We start from the raw sequence: 17,255 nt of genomic DNA, 5'->3' as shown, positions 1-17,255 counted from the left end.
TTTCCTTTAAGGAGTCCCTTAATAACATGTGTAGGTATTAGGGTAGTGTGAGGGGAAGGGAGCAATGGAGAGGGAGGACTTGAGAAAGCTGGCTTGAGCTGAGTCTTGGCTAAATTGGTGTGGGGTGGGTGACAGTTGAGGGTAGGGGTGTGGTGTAAGCAAGGAAATTCATCCATTGCCAGGCATGGATGCTTCATAGACACGGCATGGCTTACTCAGGCAGCCGTGAGTACTGTTGTATTGCTGCTGGCAGGACATGAGTGTGAATTGAAATAAACAGGATAGATTTTGATTAAATTTGGACAGGTTTTGATGATGCTGGATTTATTGGTTGATTGGTAGAGAGGGAAGAGACTGGAGACAGTGTGATCAGATAGGGGTAGTAAAAGAAATGGGTAAGAGATAAGGAAGGTGAATGTGGGGCCGAAAGGTGGAATGAGTTCAGGAAAAATTTGATTTTCAGGGAGGACGGGGATATGTTTTTAGAATTATCTGAGAAATGTTTTTGGAATACGTATACATGATTCTCCTCCTGTCTTCGCCAATTAGAAATAGTAGTTAGAATGTGAAATAAACGGGTTTGGGTATGTAAGGTGAGGAAGAAAGAGTTTAATGGGGCTCCAGTCAGAAGCTCAGGTGATGGGAATAAAGATGCCAGTAACTGAGAGGGAAGGTAGGGAAATGCTGACTTGTAAGCGGTAGATGGTGAGTTCTGTTCTGGATTTATTTAAGGGCCATGTGGGATCACCATGTGGAGTAGGCAAATATAAGGGGTTGAAGCTCAGGAGAGGTCAGAGATGTGGATTGGGAGTCAGTGGCATGTAGGGAATCTTTACAGTCTTGGGAGGAGGTAAACTTAACTCAGGAGCAGGTGTGGTGCTAGAAGAGTCTAGGATCTAGGGTGGGACTCCTGGGCATCCTTTTTGAGGACAGCCACAGAGGGAGTAACCAGCACACCTTTGGATGACAAAGTGCACTGGGCCTGGCTAATCCCACTGACTTTTTCAGAAGAAACTTAATAATAGAGTGTAAGTCAAGGGAGAGGGGGTCCAAGTCAGGGTCGTAGGTCTTAGACATATATTTGTCTCATCACTCTGTGATTGTGGTGAATAGATATTTTCCCTGTAACCCAGGGGTTGACAAACTTGTTCTGTGAAGGGCGGGATAGCAGTTATTTTCAGCTTTGCAGGCCACATGGCCTCTGTTGTAGTTACTCACCTCTGCTGTTTTAGCGTGAAAGCAGTTACAGACAATACATAAAAGAATGGGCATGGCTGTGCTTCAATAAAAATTTATTTGTAAATGTAGATACAGGCTGTAGTTTACTGATCCCTGCTCTTACCCCATCACTTATTGTCTGATCCCATTGGAAAAGTTCTCTTGCTTCATTCGTTGGTCCTTTACATCTCTGGAAACTTTCAGATAGAAGCACAGGGGGTGTGCACCAGGGTAAGCATTGCTGTTCATAGACAGATGCAAGGTGTGCTATTGTAGTACTCCCATGTACCCATGCAGAACACACAGGAAATGGTCATGCTGACCTGTAATATATAGAAATTACGAGGGGGAGGGGAAGAAAAAAAAAAAGAGGTTAGAGAGGAAGGGAGCCAAACCATAAGAGACTCTTAGAAACTGAGAACAAACAGGGTTGATGAGGGGTGGGAGGGACGGGAGGGTGGGTGATGGGTATTGAGGAGGGCACCTGTTGGGATGAGCACTGGGTGTTGTGTGGAAACCAATTTGACAATAAATTTCATATTTAAAAAAAAAATTACAAACAGCTCTGCTTCGTCAGAATCAATGGCAGGAGGGAAGTATTGGGTCCTGGATCTGCCTGATACTTACAGAGACATGTCAGTAGTACCTGTTGCAGGCAGATGCCTGATCCTGCCTACTGGAACAGAGGGTTGCATTATTTCAGCACCTGACTGCATACTTTATGCAAGAGAAATATTGTGATTTAGAGAGAACCTTAGGCTGGAAGGTGGACAGCCTGTGTTCTAATTTTGGCTTCTGCCAAATTTAGAGGGTCTCATTTTCTATCTATGTGAGGAGTGAATTCCTTAATCTACAGTCCCCACCACCACTGACAGGAAGGTTGGATACATTTAGATGACCAAATAATTATAATCAGAATTTTATTCCTAGCTCTTGTGTTGAGTTTAATGTTCTTATCCATGGATGTATCTCATAAATTCTTCATGTTTCATTCTTACTTGTGAAGTGGGAATTGTTGACTGTCCTTGAGGGAATTTAGAATATATAAGATGACAGTGAAGTGCTTTCCAAAATAAGACCATTTCAGATTCTTCAAAAATCACTGCTGTGTATGATATGGAACATTGGTTTTCAAATATTGAGTGCTAGTCAGTTTATTGAGAGGTCTCAGAGGACCCAAGTAATTGCCAGTGACCTACTTAATGAAGAATAGCAGTGGAACTGTTTTTATTTCATTTCATGTAGCTTATTGGTTGTCTTGCATGTTCTCTATCAATTGCTCTCTAGGCAAGTTTATCACTGTGGGATGGGGCAGGAAGGAGACGCAGTTCCATGGATCAGAAGGTCGGCAAGCGGCCTTTCAGGTGCAAATGGTAAGATTGGTCTGATGGAAACAGAACCTTGACTGGAACAAATACAAGTTTTGCCAACTACCGGGAGCTCTTAGGTGTCCTGTTAGAGGCTGATAATGGATAGAGCTCTTCTGCTTTAGTAAAACTGAAACTTTAGAGCCCTCGGAATGAGTCATTCTAGAAAGACCCCTTTTCCTTTCTTATTGCCAAGTTGCTTTGTATTTTTTTTTTCAGTGTAAGAATAATTATAACTAATACTCAGTTTAAAAAACATATCATCACAGATAGAAATGAAGTATTTTGTGTATCCCTCCCAGATACTCTCCCTTTCCTCCCCAGAAAGAGCTGCTATCCTGCATTCACTGTAGATCATTCTTGTGTATGTTTGTATATTTTTCCTACATACATAAATTAGGTACTTTTTCTGATTTTTCCCTTTGGATGAAACTCTGTTTTCCTTTTCTCTGAATACATTTTTTTTCCTTTTTTCTGAATACATTTTGAAGGTAGAACTATCAGAGTTATTGATAATGGATTAAATGTGGAATGAGAAGAAAGAATGATCCCAAGATTTGGGCTGAGCAAATAGAAAAGCATATTACTTGTATCCATGTAGACATTTCCATGAGCTCCGTGGGACAGGCGGATCAATAATGCACCGCTTGTCATTTACATTTTCCATCTTTACTGATCTTTACTGATCTTTACTGGCTACAATCCGTGTAACTCCTATCTCATCTCAGCCTTTCACTAGGGGAAGGGTTTGTGTTCTTTGCCAATTGAGAATATGTCTTGTTAGGCTGCCTTGTGTATTCCCCGCTGTGCGGAGTGTGGTGCTCGTGCCGTTCCGCTGCCCCCTGTCACGGGAGTGTGATAATGAATGCTCAGGTGATCTTTTGTCCCCCAGCCTGCAAATTTGGCCTCTGTCTTCAAGACTTCAAGACCTTCAGGACTGGGATATAAGTGGTGCTAGAGCCCTTTCTTGCTCCTGTACTGCGGAACACAGAACTCTTTCGTGTTTGCATCGTTGCTGCTGGCTTTATTGCCTCTGATTTTTCTCTTCCTACCTTCCTCTCATCTTTTTAACTTGTCTCTGCACTGTTGTAAAGCTTATACAGTAATCAGATAACCAGAACTCTACCCCTTTACATTTAGATAAACAGAACATCTATTTCCTTACCGTAGTTACCCAGTAGATTCCTCAGCTCATTATGTTTAGTATCAGATCTGCAGCTCTTTTCCTCTGTTGCTGTGCTTGGAGGCCACTTTTTTTATGTGTGAAGATGGATTTTGTTTTGGTTTCTTGGTTTCTTGATGATTTCTGGGTCTGAGAAGCCTTCTAGAAGAGTACCTGACGATTCTATGAAGATGGTTTTCTAGATAGCTTAAATGTCATGTAAAAGATTTAACTTTAATAGTCTGGGGTTTGTTTGATTTGGGGCCATTTAAGTCCCCCAGTAATATTTGTGTTTCTTCCTCTCTTTAGTACGAGTTGGCTTTGCCCTGGGATGACCATAGACCACAAGTGACCTGGCGTGGTGACGGCCAGTTTTTTGCTGTGAGTGTTGTTTGCCCAGAGACAGGTATGGAAATAAATTGCAGTTAAATAAAATATTTTTATTTTATTATTAAGTTCAAGAAGGTTTTCTTCTTAGGCTTTTTAAAATTATACATACAAGGTGCTGCTTTAGATTTTAAGTGAATTTAGAGCTAAGAACTAAAAGAATTCTTTGAGGTCATCAGCTCCAGCCTCCTACTTGTGGGTACAAATTCTTAACAAGATTAATCTAATTAGCTTTGTAAAACCATGGCAGTTTTTATTAATAAGATGTTGGAACAGTTCTGACTTGACAACATTTTAAATGTGTCTGTTTCTTTATTTTAACTCTGCCACCCAGGAGCCCGGAAAGTGAGGGTATGGAACCGAGAGTTTGCTTTACAGTCCACCAGTGAGCCTGTGGCAGGACTGGGACCAGCTCTGGCTTGGAAGTGAGTGCGAAAAGAAACCTTGTAACTTCTTCCTCAGCGAATATTTTGGAACTGGGGTAGGGGTGGTGATACCTGTTGGGTACAGGTGTTTATATAACACAAAAGGATATTAACTTTTACTCATTTGACTGTAGGCCCATATCTCTCTCTTTGTAGTTTTTCTGAAGTCTGAATTCAATTTGAATAGTAGATTCACAGCTTCTTCACAGATGTCATTCCAAGATATACACATTTTACAGCTTATAGGGAGCTTCTGTATGAAATCCTTGTGTATAACAGAAAATGGTGCTTAGAAGGGAAGTCACAGTCTGCAAGGCTCTCAGGGGCAGTGGAGCTTTGGTGAAAATTAGGAAAAGGGCTTTTTTCTCAGCACAAGCCACAAGCTCTTAGGCTAGAGGGTTCTGTTTGCTGAGGAACATGCAGGCTGGATCTGGGCCCAGTAAACTTCTTGCTTAGTGCCCGCAACTGCCCTGGTCAAAGACAGAAGTGTCTCCTCTGTCTCAGTAGCATCTGTTATATGCCAAACCCCTAGGTCTCTGAGTTTCAGATATCTTTTTCCCACCTGTATTTGAGTGACAATTGGATGACAGAGCAAAGAGAGAAAGGTATTGAAGTTAAAGCTATAGAGACAAATACAAACAGGATGAGGTGATTGGGAAGTTTTAAGTAGGCTGAGAAGTCTTAAATACCTGTCTGAGCATGGCATAGTTGCTGATGTCATAGATAGAAGGAGAAATACATTATGTTTTTATGGGACGTAATATTTAGAATAGAATAGTTTAAATAATGTATTGGTTTTTTAAAAAGTCACACTGGTGCAGTCTAAATCCGTAGTCTTGGGGGACAGATGGAGCCTTTGAGCAAATCACGAAGAGGCACTCTATCCCCTGGGCAGGTGGAGTACGTCACTAATGTCAACTGCTTGCCAAGAGTCATGTGGGCTTTAAACCTTCCTTGGGTAGAGGTTTTTTGTTGGAAAAATCGTTTCTCTGACTTTCGTCTTGTTCTTAGCAGTTGGCTGCACTTTTGGACATTCTAACACTCAATGTTTGCGTTGAGGCCCTCAGGTAGTTTGATTGCATCCACACAAGAGAAACCCAGTCAGCAGGATATTGTGTTTTTTGAGAAAAACGGCCTTCTTCATGGACATTTTACACTTCCTTTCCTCAAAGATGAGGTTAAGGTAAGTGCCTGAGTTGTTTCACCATCAAATTTAGGGGACTTTCCTCAGCTGTAGAGGTTTCTGTCTGATGTGGGCGTATAAAACAGAAGCTCCAGAGTAGATAGTAGTAAAAATAGTGGCTTCTTATAACTGAATTTTTTGTTTTGAAGGATGTTTTGCAAAGAAATGGCAGTCTTTCTTACTCTAGTTAAAACATAGATAGAAATAGAAATCCTAATTAGTATTGTTTATTTGGACATAAATAATGCTTCCAATGATAGATACTTTTCATTGATAACATTTAAACCTTAAGCCACTTGTGTACCATTAGGATTTTTACTGAAGCAGAAACACTGAATGGTGATCTTTAATTATGTAAACATAAAAATGATTTAAAATTATGTTACATTTATGGGGCACCTGGGTGGCTCAGTTAAGCGTCTGACTTCAGCTCAGGTCATGATCTTGTGATTCGTGAGTTGGAGCACCTCCCTCCCCCCCAATCAGGCTCTGTGCTGACAGCTCAGAACCTGGAGTCTGCTTCATATTCTGGCTCCCTCTCTGCCCCTCGCCAGCTCACGCTAAAAAAGTAAATACAATTATGTTACATTTAAATTAAGAACTTAAGCTAAAGGTTGAGAGAGGAGTTTAATGAACTCCCATGTCCTTACTTTCAACAGATACTAGCATTTTGCAGAGCTTTTTTCATCCAATCACCCCTTTCTAGCCTAAACACACACACACACACGCACGCACGCACGCACGCACGCACTCACACACACATTTTTGTTTCCTGGGGTTTTAATTTTGGAAATGTATTTTTAATATCCATTTCTAACAGGTAAGAAAATACTTTGTATAGCCAGAAATCCATGATCACACCTTACAAAATTAGTAATAATTCCTTAGTAGTACCTAATACCTAGTCTATATTCAAATTTCCCTGATTGTCTGAGACTTTTGACTTGCATTTGGTTGTTAAGTCTCTCTTTCTGTCTCTCTCTCTCTCTCTCTTTTTGGTTGTTAAGTCTCTTAAATTTTTAACCACAGCGCATTTTTTTTAAAGTCCCCTGCATATAACGATTACATAGATTTGTAGGTTCTGTAGGTTCATACTGATTTTGTATGTTCATACTGATTCTGTAGGTTTATAATTTATTGCTAGGGATCAGCTCAAGTGTTTGGTTTGTGAGAGCAGGGAATTTAGCTCTCGTAAAGATTATGAAATATGTATATAGTTAAAGGCCAGTGACATGTCTTTTTTCCCTACTAGGTAAACGGCCTGTTCTGGAATGCAGATTCCACTGTGCTTGCAGTTTGGCTGGAGGACCTTCAGAGGGAAGAAAATTGCACTCTAAAAACCTATGGTAAGACAGCACTAGTATCTCAGCTTTATGCCACATGAAATGTAATTGAAAGTAGGCTGTGGAATTGCCTTTACCCCTTCTACTTAGTCCTGTAGTGGAATCAGAGATAACTGAGGGGGTAGGTGGAGATGAGGGAGTGGTTTGGTTTTGATTATTTATGAATTTTAGTCAGGTATCAGTCAGGGTTCTCTGTAGACATTAGACTCGGGGGACAGGCTGGCAGGTTGGAAATACAAGAGTTGATGTTGCAGTCTTGAGTCCCAAATCTGTAAGGACAGGCATGCAGTCTGGAAACTCGGGCAGGTTCTGTGTTACAGTCTGGAGGAAGAATTCCTTCTCTGGGAAACCTCAGTTTTTGCTCTTAACGCCATAAACACTTAAGGCCATAACTCTTTGCATGAGAGCTACCCACGAAATAATCTTTTGTTTTTAAAGTCCGTTGATTTTAAAGCGTGATCACATCTACAAAATACTTTCCAGCAACATCTAGGCTAGTGTTTGATCAAATGGCTAGACAGCATAGCCTAGCCAAGTTGACATGTAAAATTAACCATCACAAGTCATTGCTTTCTCTGCATGGATGGTGTTATGCAGGAGGCTAAAGTGCTAGCCAAAGGAAAACTGTAGCAGCGAAAGACAAATGGCATTAGATATAAGTAAGAGTCATCTGTATGCCTTTTTAACTGTAGATCACATCGTAAATCTGTATTTTTCGGTGTGTGTGTAATATGTGAAAACATTAGAAAGTAAAGATGAGAAGAAACAAAAGTTATTCCATAATTCTTTTGCTCAGTAATGAGCACTGTTAAAATTTTCTTGTGTTCCATATTTTATGTGCGTGTATTGGTATGGCTGTGATCTCATTTTTGTTAAGTATATAGGCACGATACGTGTAGTTTTATAACTTGTTTTTATAAGTCACAAACACATTTCCATTTCACATACCCATCAGCATAATTTTAAATTGCTGTATGGTATTTGTGCCACACCTTATTAAATCTCATGCTATTAGGCATTGAAAGTTTTGTAATTTTTTCATATCAACAGCAATGCACCGAATCGTTTTGTTCATAAAGCATTTCACTTATTTTTTAAGTGGCTTCCAAACGTTTTAATCAACAGAACTTTTTCTTTAACTGGAATATTATTTAAAAGCTCATTTATTCATTCATTCATGACACAAACCTCAATGCTGGCTGCTCCGTTAGAAAAAAATTACTATTCAGGCCTCATCTCAGAGTTGGAGTCAGTGTGTTAGAATGGGGACCAGGGGCGCCTGGGTGGCTCAGTCGGTTAAGCATCCGACTTCGGCTCAGGTCATGATCTCACGGTCTGTGAGTTTGAGCCCCGCGTCGGGCTCTGTGCTGACAGCTCAGAGCCTGGAGCCTGTCAGATTTTGTGTCTCCCTCTCTCTGACCCTCCCCCATTCATGCTCTGTCTCTCTCTGTCTCAAAAATAAATAAACGTTTAAAAAAAAAATTTTTTTTAGAATGGGGACCATACATCAGTACTTAATTAAAAAATAGGGGCACCTGGGTGGCTCAGTCAGTTAAGTGTCTGATCTCGACTCAGGTCATGATCTCATGGTTCATGAGTTTGAGCCCTGCATCAGGCTCTGTGCTGACAGCTCAGAGCCTGGAACCTGCTTCAGATTCTGTGTCTCCCTCCCTCTCTGCCCCTCCCTGCTTGTGCTCTGTCTTAAAAATAAATAAACATTAAAAAATTTTTAAAAAGCTCCCAGGCAATTGTTAATGTGCAGCCAGAGTTGAGAATCAGTTTTGAGCCAGGGTGTCAAGGGATGGTGCTGTGATACACTCAGGACAAAAGTGTTGCACAAGAAGTCACATCATCTGTCCTCATAGAGCATGAGTATGTGGTCTAACTTAGCAACCCACAGATAGGTAGAAGTGTTCTAATAGCTTAATTAGAGAACTAGGTTACATTCACTGTGGTTGCTAGGTTAATTAAGAATTAGCAGGGAGAGGGGCGCCTGGGTGGCTCAGTCAGTTAAGTGTCAGACTAGGTTTCGGCTCATGTCATAATCTCATGGTTTGTGAGTTCAGGCCCTGCATCAAGCTCTGCGCTGATATCACAGAGCCTGCTTGGGATTCTCTCTTTCCCCCTCTCTCTGCCTTCTCTGTTCTCTCTGTCTCTCAAATAAACAAAACAAACAAACAAAAAAATTAAAAAAAAAAGGGAGATGTTTAAAGAAAAGAAATTCCTTAATACAGTCAAGGTATTTGTTTATATGTGTTTTCTCTTTAATAAAGGTTGGTTTCAACATGATCAGGTCTTTTCCCCCGAGCTTTATTGAGATTTAATTGCTATTACAACATTGTGTAAGTTCAAGATGCATACTGTGATGATTTGATACACATATATATTGTGAAATGTTTACCATAGTAAAGTTGGTTAACATGCTTCATTCACTTCACGTAATTCCCATTTTGGTTGTTGTTAAGGTGAGAACATTTAAGACCTACTCTCATAGCAACTTTCAGGTACGCAATACAGATTGTTAACTATGGTGACCATGCTGTCTGTTAGGTCCCCTGAAGTTATAACTGAAGGTTTGTGCTCTTTAACCAACATTCCTCCATTTCCTTCCCACCCCAGGATTAGGTCTTATTCTTTTAACAGATGTTGGAAGGGATAATTGCTGATAAAGGATGAGTACTGATCTTCTTTGGATAGCTGAATCATGCTTAATACCAGATAGCCGTGGACATAACTGCACGTAAAGCGCCTGGAAGAAAATAATAAGTGTCTTGAGCCTAAAACAGCATAGTGATAGTAATCTAGTGCACTTGAATTGAGTGGTTTATTTTTTATTTTTATTTTTTTATTAAATATAATTCATTGTCAGATTGGTTTCCATACAACACCCAGTGCTCATCCCAACAGATGCCCTCCTCAGTGCCCATCACGCACTTTCCCCTGTCCCCACGCCCCATCAACCCTCAGTTTGTTCTCAGTATTTAAGAGTCTCTTATGGTCTGCCTCCCTCCCTCTCTGTAACTTTTTTTTTCCCCCTTCCCCTCCCCCATGGTCTTCTGTTAGTCTGGAGTCTTAGAACCTTGACTACCCTATGTTCTCCTACAAATGGACCTTGAGAGCTTGTTTGGAGGTTCTAGCAGGGGAGTGCAGCTACTCATATACCCTTGACTGAAGAACGGTCCTCCTCTATCAGGAAAGGTCGTCCTCTTGGAGTGCGTAGCTTTGGGAGGGACACACATGGAATGGTGAGGGAGGAAGGGGACACCGGAGCCAGCCAGATCAGCTGAATCAACCCTGGCAATCAATGGGGTGACAGATGTCACAGCCAGATCGCCCTCACATCCAGGATTGAGTGTTTTAATACTTTTAATCTAATTGCCAAATTTTCTTCTTTCTAAATCTTTATGAAAAAACAACTCACTAAAGCACTGTTGTCCTAGTACCTTTCTGTCCTCATGATCCTAAAGTTTGAAAGTAGAGGGAAACTGAACATGTGTGCTTCTGACCTTAGCTTATCCTCATGGAAAACTACTTTTTGACAGTTATTATTGTTAATATTATGATTTTAATGAAGAGGCTGAGCAGGAAAGGTCATTTGAAAAAGAAAAAATTCTTCCCCATCTAGCAAGTGGCATGAAGTCTGGTCCTCCAGCCTGATGGCCTTCGTCTCATCTCCCCCTTGCAGTGCAGCTCTGGACTGTTGGGAACTACCACTGGTATCTCAAGCAAAGTCTGCCCTTCAGCACCTGTGGGAAGAGCAAGCTGGTGTCTCTGATGTGGGACCTGGTGACCCCGTACCGGCTGCATGTTCTCTGTCAGGGCTGGCATTACCTCTGCTATGACTGGCACTGGACGACTGACCGGACCTCAGGAGATAATTCGAGCGACATGGCAAACGTGGCTGTCATTGATGGAAGTAAGGAGCTGGAAAGCGTTTCCATGAGCCTGTAGGGCGTTCTGAGTCTGTTCGTGCAGATGTCATGGTTTGACTAAAACTGGAGAATTTTCATTTGTTTGGTGCTTTGGTTGTTTGGTTTATTTTTACTTATTTGTTGTTTTGTTTTGATTGGATGGGAATGCCCCTAGTGGGGGCTTGTGTTCTCCTGAGAACCATAATCCTTCCTCCTCACCCTTACCCCTGCCCAGCCCAACTCCATCCATGGTCTTCACGAATTTACTTGTCTGGCCTCTGAAGACGTTGAACATTTTGACTTCAGGTACGGAGGATGACAACAGTAATCTTGTGGCATTGGGTGTGTCAGTCTTACCTTTTTGCTCTGACACAGATTTACACTGATCCTTGCACCATTCCACTTGGGTTGCTTTGTTATTTGGTACAATATTTGTTAATTATATAATCTCCAATATGTTCAATTCAAGTCACAGATATCTGTCTAGTATGAGGATTGGTTGGTGTATTTTGTTTGATGAGGGGGAAGAAATTGGAGCAAGAAGGGGTTACTTCAATAGACAGTGTACTTACCGCTGGTAACGTAAAGGAAAACTTGTTGATAAGATTGTGATAGGCAGTGGTGTGTTAATTTTGTTCTAATTAGTTCTGATTTGTTCTAATCAGTAGTCCTAATACTGATTTTACAATCATATGCTCTGTACAGAGGACTTAATCAGGTATGTCTTACTATTGAAAACATGTAGGGGAATATTTCAAGGATTTGGAAGGGAATCATTCCCTTGGTTCATTGGCTTGGTTGCAGGCCCGGGTTTCAAGCTAGAACTCTTGGCCACCTGGCCCTCGTTTGCAAGAGTTGGACTGCTCCATGCCTGAAGGTTACACACTCAGTTTTCCTTGTATACTGTGTTTAAGTTTATTTATGATAAAAGCACAAACATTTTTAGAAACTGCTGTGTATTTTCTACCACCGTTATTAGATAGTGGTGCTGTGTTGTCAGATGCTTACTTTACAAAGGACACATCCACTTACCTAATCTCGTCTTCTCTCTCACACGCAGGCAGGGTACTGGTGACGGTCTTCCGGCAGAGTGTAGTTCCACCTCCCATGTGCACCTACCAGCTGCTGCTCCCACACCCTGTGAATCAAGTCATGTTCTCTGCACACCCCCAGAAGAGTAATGACCTCGCGGTCCTAGATGCCAGTAACCAGATTTCTGTGTATAAATGTGGTATGTTCAAAAACTGTTACCAAGATGTTCTGAACCAAGTTCCTTCTACACAAAAGCAGATTATACTATGGTGTTGCCTTGGTGGTGCCTTGCCAGTGTTTTTAAAAATTGTGAAGTTTGCGATTAATGTCATTATTATGATGATATCTAATTGGCTTGTGGGGTTTGGAATGGGAGGGGGTTAATCCTACTCTGGCTTATAAAAGCAATTCATTTTGCTTGTTGAACTTGAAAAGTTAGTTATTTAACAGTAGCATTCAACCCTGGAAGTAGCGTAGTATCTTAATGCATCTTTATCACATTTTACAGTTTTCATAGCCTTTTTCACATACTTGCAGTTGATCTCACAGCCTTCCTATGAGTGGTGTCAGAGCTGGGGTTTTTCTGTTCTGTAGGGGAGGGAAGAGAATGCCAGCATGTTTGCAGTTTGCTTGAGCAAGAGTGGACAAGGACATTAGTTTAGGTGTTCTAGCTTCTAATCCACTTGCCCTTCCACAGTCCCATTGCTGCCAGCTTCTATTGGCTCTCTTGATTTTTTTATTTGTGAGTTCAGTGGCATGCTGTAAATTACACTGGCACGTGATACTATAGCCTTGTTTTCAAAGCATCCTGAATCCCCAGCCTGAAAGGTATGCAGAGATTTAAGAAAGAGGTTGAGATGTTATTTCTAGAATGCTTTATTGCTAAAGTGGATTACCTTCTAGAACCTATTAAATGAGGATTCAGTACCCTTAGTACCAGGGAAAATGTGTGTTGTTTACTACGATAGTGTCTGCATTTTTGTTTTCTAGGTGATAGTCCAAGTGTGGACCCTACAGTGAAACTGGGAGCTGTGGGTGGAAATGGATTTAAAGTTTCTCTTGGAACACCTCATCTGGAAAAGAGATACAAGTAGGGTGTTCTTAATTACCTTGGACCACGAGAACAGCATTTAGTTCTAAATTCAGCCTACTCTTACTAACCTGTGCCTGTAGCTGAGTGGAACAAGTAGATTGAACCCCTGGGCCCTGGTTTTTCATTCTGGTTCGGGAAGTCAGTTACCTGGATATCTGAATGCCATATGCTAATGGGTGACTGTGGAGCCAAGCTGTTAGCTGGCTTAGAACCCACTTCCTCTGACAACCCTTTGCTCGCCAGGGAAAACCACACGGTAAAGGTGGAGATGAGGATGATAGGGCTGAGCTGCATATGCCTACATGCGTGAGGGGGCCCGTGTTGTTACCACACGGCAGACTGAATGCGGTCTCTGTCTTTGTCGCATCCCACACTCCAGAACTTTGGGTTGCTGTGTTTTGAGTCTCCCGGGTTGGAAATCAGAATGCATTTTCCCACTGAAACAGTACTATAAATGATTGGGTATAACTCAGTATCTCAGGTATACTGTAGACATTGTAAGATGACCCTGAAGCCAATTATTAATTATAATACCACTTCTGTGAGAATCCAGGATTTGATTATTCTATTTGATAAGCCCATGTTCTGAATTACTAAATACTGCCTCCTGAGACCATTTATTTGTAAGTTAAAAGGAATAATAAACAGGCTAAAATAAGTAGCTGAATTTAATAAGTAATATTTCTCTTAAATATATGCAATATGTTTAATAAATGTGTATAACATGGGGGCTGTCTGTATAACGCTTAGTCATTTTCAAAGAACATTTATGTGGGTTATTTCATTTCACAGAATTGAAACCACTTGAGGCAGATTTAAGGCAAACTTGGAAGTGTGAGACAATTTATTTTTTTATTTTTATTAAAAAAATTTTTTAATGTTTATTTATTTTTGAGAGAGAGACAGAGGCTGAGTGGGTAGAGGCAGAGAGAGAGGGAGACACAGAATCTGAAGCAGGCTCCAGGCTCCCAGCTCTCAGCACAGAGCTGGATGCGGGGCTCGAACTCATAAACCATGAGATCATGACCTGAGCTGAAGTTGGACACTTAACCGACTGAGCCACCCAGGTGCCCCAGTGTGACAATTTAGAATATAGTATCATTTTTAAAAATTGAGTGAAGGATAGCTCCACGTCATTTAGAAGATTTTATGAAGGACTTGAATACTTGGTCCTTAAAGAACAGATCTGGCTAGGACTGGCAGAGATGATCCAGGAACATTGGCTATGGTGGGCAGAAACGTGTTGGTGGGAACCAGAGGTGGGAAGGCCCCTGTGTGGGGAAGAACACAGTGGAGGGGCTGAGTCCAGGGAGAGCTGGTTGGGTGTGAAGAGCAGGGTAGTGATCTAGCTTCTTCAGTGCGTGCTGAGGACTTGCCACTTTAGCTAAAAGGCAGGATAAGTAGCCATTACGAGTTCTTGCCTGATGTGGCAAAAACGTGCTCTCCTCTGATGTATTATGCTACAGGAGGAAGGTGTTAGAAGCCAAGATACCATCTTTCAGGCTAATTAGTCGTTTTGATGTGAAATACTTAAAAATAACGCACTCTACTGAGACCCAGATATCTGCTGGAGCCTGTTTGAATGCTAATAAGTGGTGGCAGTGGACAACCTCTGGGGTTTGTTACTCTAGGGCCTAGGGTAGGTAATTTTCTTGTGTAGTCAGTTTCCTGAAGTATTCTTTTCAATATAAAGATCTCAATATAAGAAATCTAAGTAAATAGAAAAACATTCTTTTTAAAAAAAATTTTTTTTTTTAAACGTTTATTTTTGAGACAGAGAGAGACAGAGCATGATCAGGGGAGGGTCAGAGAGAGGGGCACACACAGAATCTGAAACAGGCTCCAGGCTCTGAGCTGTCAGCACAGGGCCCAGTGCGGGGCTTGAACTCACGGACCGTGAGATCATGACCTGAGCCGAAGTTGGATGCTAAGACTGAGCCACCCAGGCGCCCCGAGAAACATTCTTAAGCCAGGGAGACATAATTATGTTTGGATTTTGTACTGTTTGGATTTTGTAATATTTGGCATTACTTCAGGTTTTGTCATTCCAAATTAGTTGACTGTGAGCAGGTGGTTCATTCTTCCTTCATTTAGGAAAATCTCAGTGATATTAAAGTTTTATTTATGTGTTGGATATTCTTCAATATTAAAACAGAATTCAGTTTGAGAATGGTGAAGATCAAGAAGTAAACCCATTGAAGCTCAGCCTTCTCACCTGGATTCAGGAAGATGTTTTCCTGGCTGTAAGCCACAGTCACTCCAGCCCACAGTCTGTCATTCACCATCTGACTGTGATGCCTTCTGTGACGGATGATGAGCCCGGACAGCTCAGTATTAGGTATTGTAGCACTTCCCTGTTATCACACAGAGTTATGTTTGTGTCTTTTCTGAGTATAGGACTTTTTCTGACTTCTGGGGGGTGAGGTTAAGGGCAGTAACTTTGTTAAATATACTTAGCAAGGGGGTTAAGTGTCGTTTTGAGTCATGTCAAAATACAAACCTTAATGTGTATCAAGAAGTGGTGAAACATAGGGCAAATACCAATAGATGGGGCAGAACCTTTTGTAAGATGCGATAAATTTTTTTAAACGTTTTTATATATTTTTGAGAGAGAGAGAGTGCATGTGCACATGCAAGCCGGGGAAAGGCAGAGAGCAAAGGGGACAGGATCCGAAGCAGGCTCTGTGCTAACAGCAGAGCCTGATGTGGGGCTGGAACTCACCAGTTGTGAGGTCATGACCTGAGCCGAAGTTGGATGCTTACCCTGCCAAGCCACCCAGTCTCAGTCTGTATCTGTGTGCTTCATTTAATATAGTGACTTTAAGATGCTTCTTGTGGCTTCCTCATCTATATGTTCTTTTTGGTGCTTGACTGCATTTACTATTAGAGAGTGTCTGTTCTTCTTTGCTAAATTTCACTGCTTCCTGGCCCCTGAGTTTTGCTTTGATTCCAGACTGCATCTGTGTCTCAAAACAGGTTTCATTTAATGGGTGCTGTTTTCTGTAACGCAAGCCCTGTTGTGAGGTCGATGGTGTTGCCTTGACAGCTCCAAGAATCCTCAGGCTTCCAGCGTCAAAACTTGGCACAATAAGCCTAAATTGATATTATTCCTCAGACTCATTTGTAATTCAGGATCTCCTAGTTAGATTTTAATTCTAGAAACCCTTGCTGCAAAATTAGGAACCTCTCCTTACAGTAGACACAAAACATAAGGTAGTCATTAACTCCTAACCTTTGACTCAAAGTGCTTCATATTTTTAAAAAGCTTTTTATGAATATGTCCGTATAAAGGATATGTTCTAGCTATATGCAACACTCATAGGTAGCCAGGAGCTTACGTTTAAAAAGCAGAGCAGACGGGAGGGATGGGTGAAATAGGTGAAAGGGATTAAGCAGAGTATTTGTTGTGATGAGAGCTGGGTGATGGATGGAATTGTTGAGTCACTACATTGTACACCAGAAACAAATACAACACTATGTTACCTACACTAGAATTGAAATAAAAACTTAATAAAAAATAAGGTAATAAAAAACAAGGCACTTTACATCAGAAATACCTAAATGGTACAAATTTCTGCTTCTCCAAATTTGAAATTTTTAAAAAAATTTTTATTTATTTTGAGAGAGAGTGCACATGCTCGTTGGGGAAAAACAGAGAGAGTTCCAAGACTCTGTGCTGTCAGTGCAGGGGCTCGATCTCATGACTGTGAGATGATGAGCTGAGCCAAAATGAGGAGTCGAACACTCAACCAACTGAGCCACCCAGGCGCCCCTGAAATTCTTTATCATTAGCTCCTAGAAGGAAAAGCTAGGTCATCTCATTTGTTGTACAGAAATGAGAAGTCATTTAAAATATATCTGTGCTGCTTTGACTTCTGTTTCTCAAAAAAAGGCTATTCTCTTCATACAAAATATTACTGTCATTAGGGAATATAAAGTTCCTCAATCAGCTTACAGGTCTTAATAGCTTACATTTATTGTAGCTTGTATTTTGCAAAAGATACTCTTTTAAGTGCTTTACCTACAGTAACTCACTTACTTATGACATTACCTCTTCGAAGTGTGTATCATTAGCACCCGTGTTTTACAGCTGAGACCACTGAGGCACTGAGTAGTTAAGTAACTTGCTTGGGA

At 41.1% G+C, this 17,255-nt stretch overlaps 1 protein-coding gene across 2 annotated transcripts in view; it reads left to right on the top strand.

Moving 5' to 3' along the window:
• Window positions 1–17,255, top strand: part of ELP1 (elongator acetyltransferase complex subunit 1) — a 57,927-nt gene that overhangs the window by 6,787 nt on the left and 33,885 nt on the right. For both annotated transcript variants that reach the window (XM_040481909.1, XM_040481908.1), the window contains exons 6-14: window positions 2,506–2,591; window positions 4,057–4,153; window positions 4,469–4,559; window positions 5,619–5,742; window positions 6,995–7,088; window positions 10,771–11,001; window positions 12,057–12,227; window positions 13,019–13,118; window positions 15,277–15,459. In XM_040481909.1, the coding sequence (XP_040337843.1) occupies window positions 2,506–2,591; window positions 4,057–4,153; window positions 4,469–4,559; window positions 5,619–5,742; window positions 6,995–7,088; window positions 10,771–11,001; window positions 12,057–12,227; window positions 13,019–13,118; window positions 15,277–15,459 (1,177 nt within the window). The remainder of the gene's footprint in view (window positions 1–2,505; window positions 2,592–4,056; window positions 4,154–4,468; window positions 4,560–5,618; window positions 5,743–6,994; window positions 7,089–10,770; window positions 11,002–12,056; window positions 12,228–13,018; window positions 13,119–15,276; window positions 15,460–17,255) is intronic.

This window comes from Herpailurus yagouaroundi, unplaced genomic scaffold, assembly GCF_014898765.1.
Source record: "Herpailurus yagouaroundi ecotype Mexico unplaced genomic scaffold, PumYag 160, whole genome shotgun sequence".
In the NCBI taxonomy this organism is placed as follows: Eukaryota; Metazoa; Chordata; class Mammalia; order Carnivora; family Felidae; genus Herpailurus; species Herpailurus yagouaroundi.
This window is presented reverse-complemented; position numbering and strand designations above follow the sequence as displayed.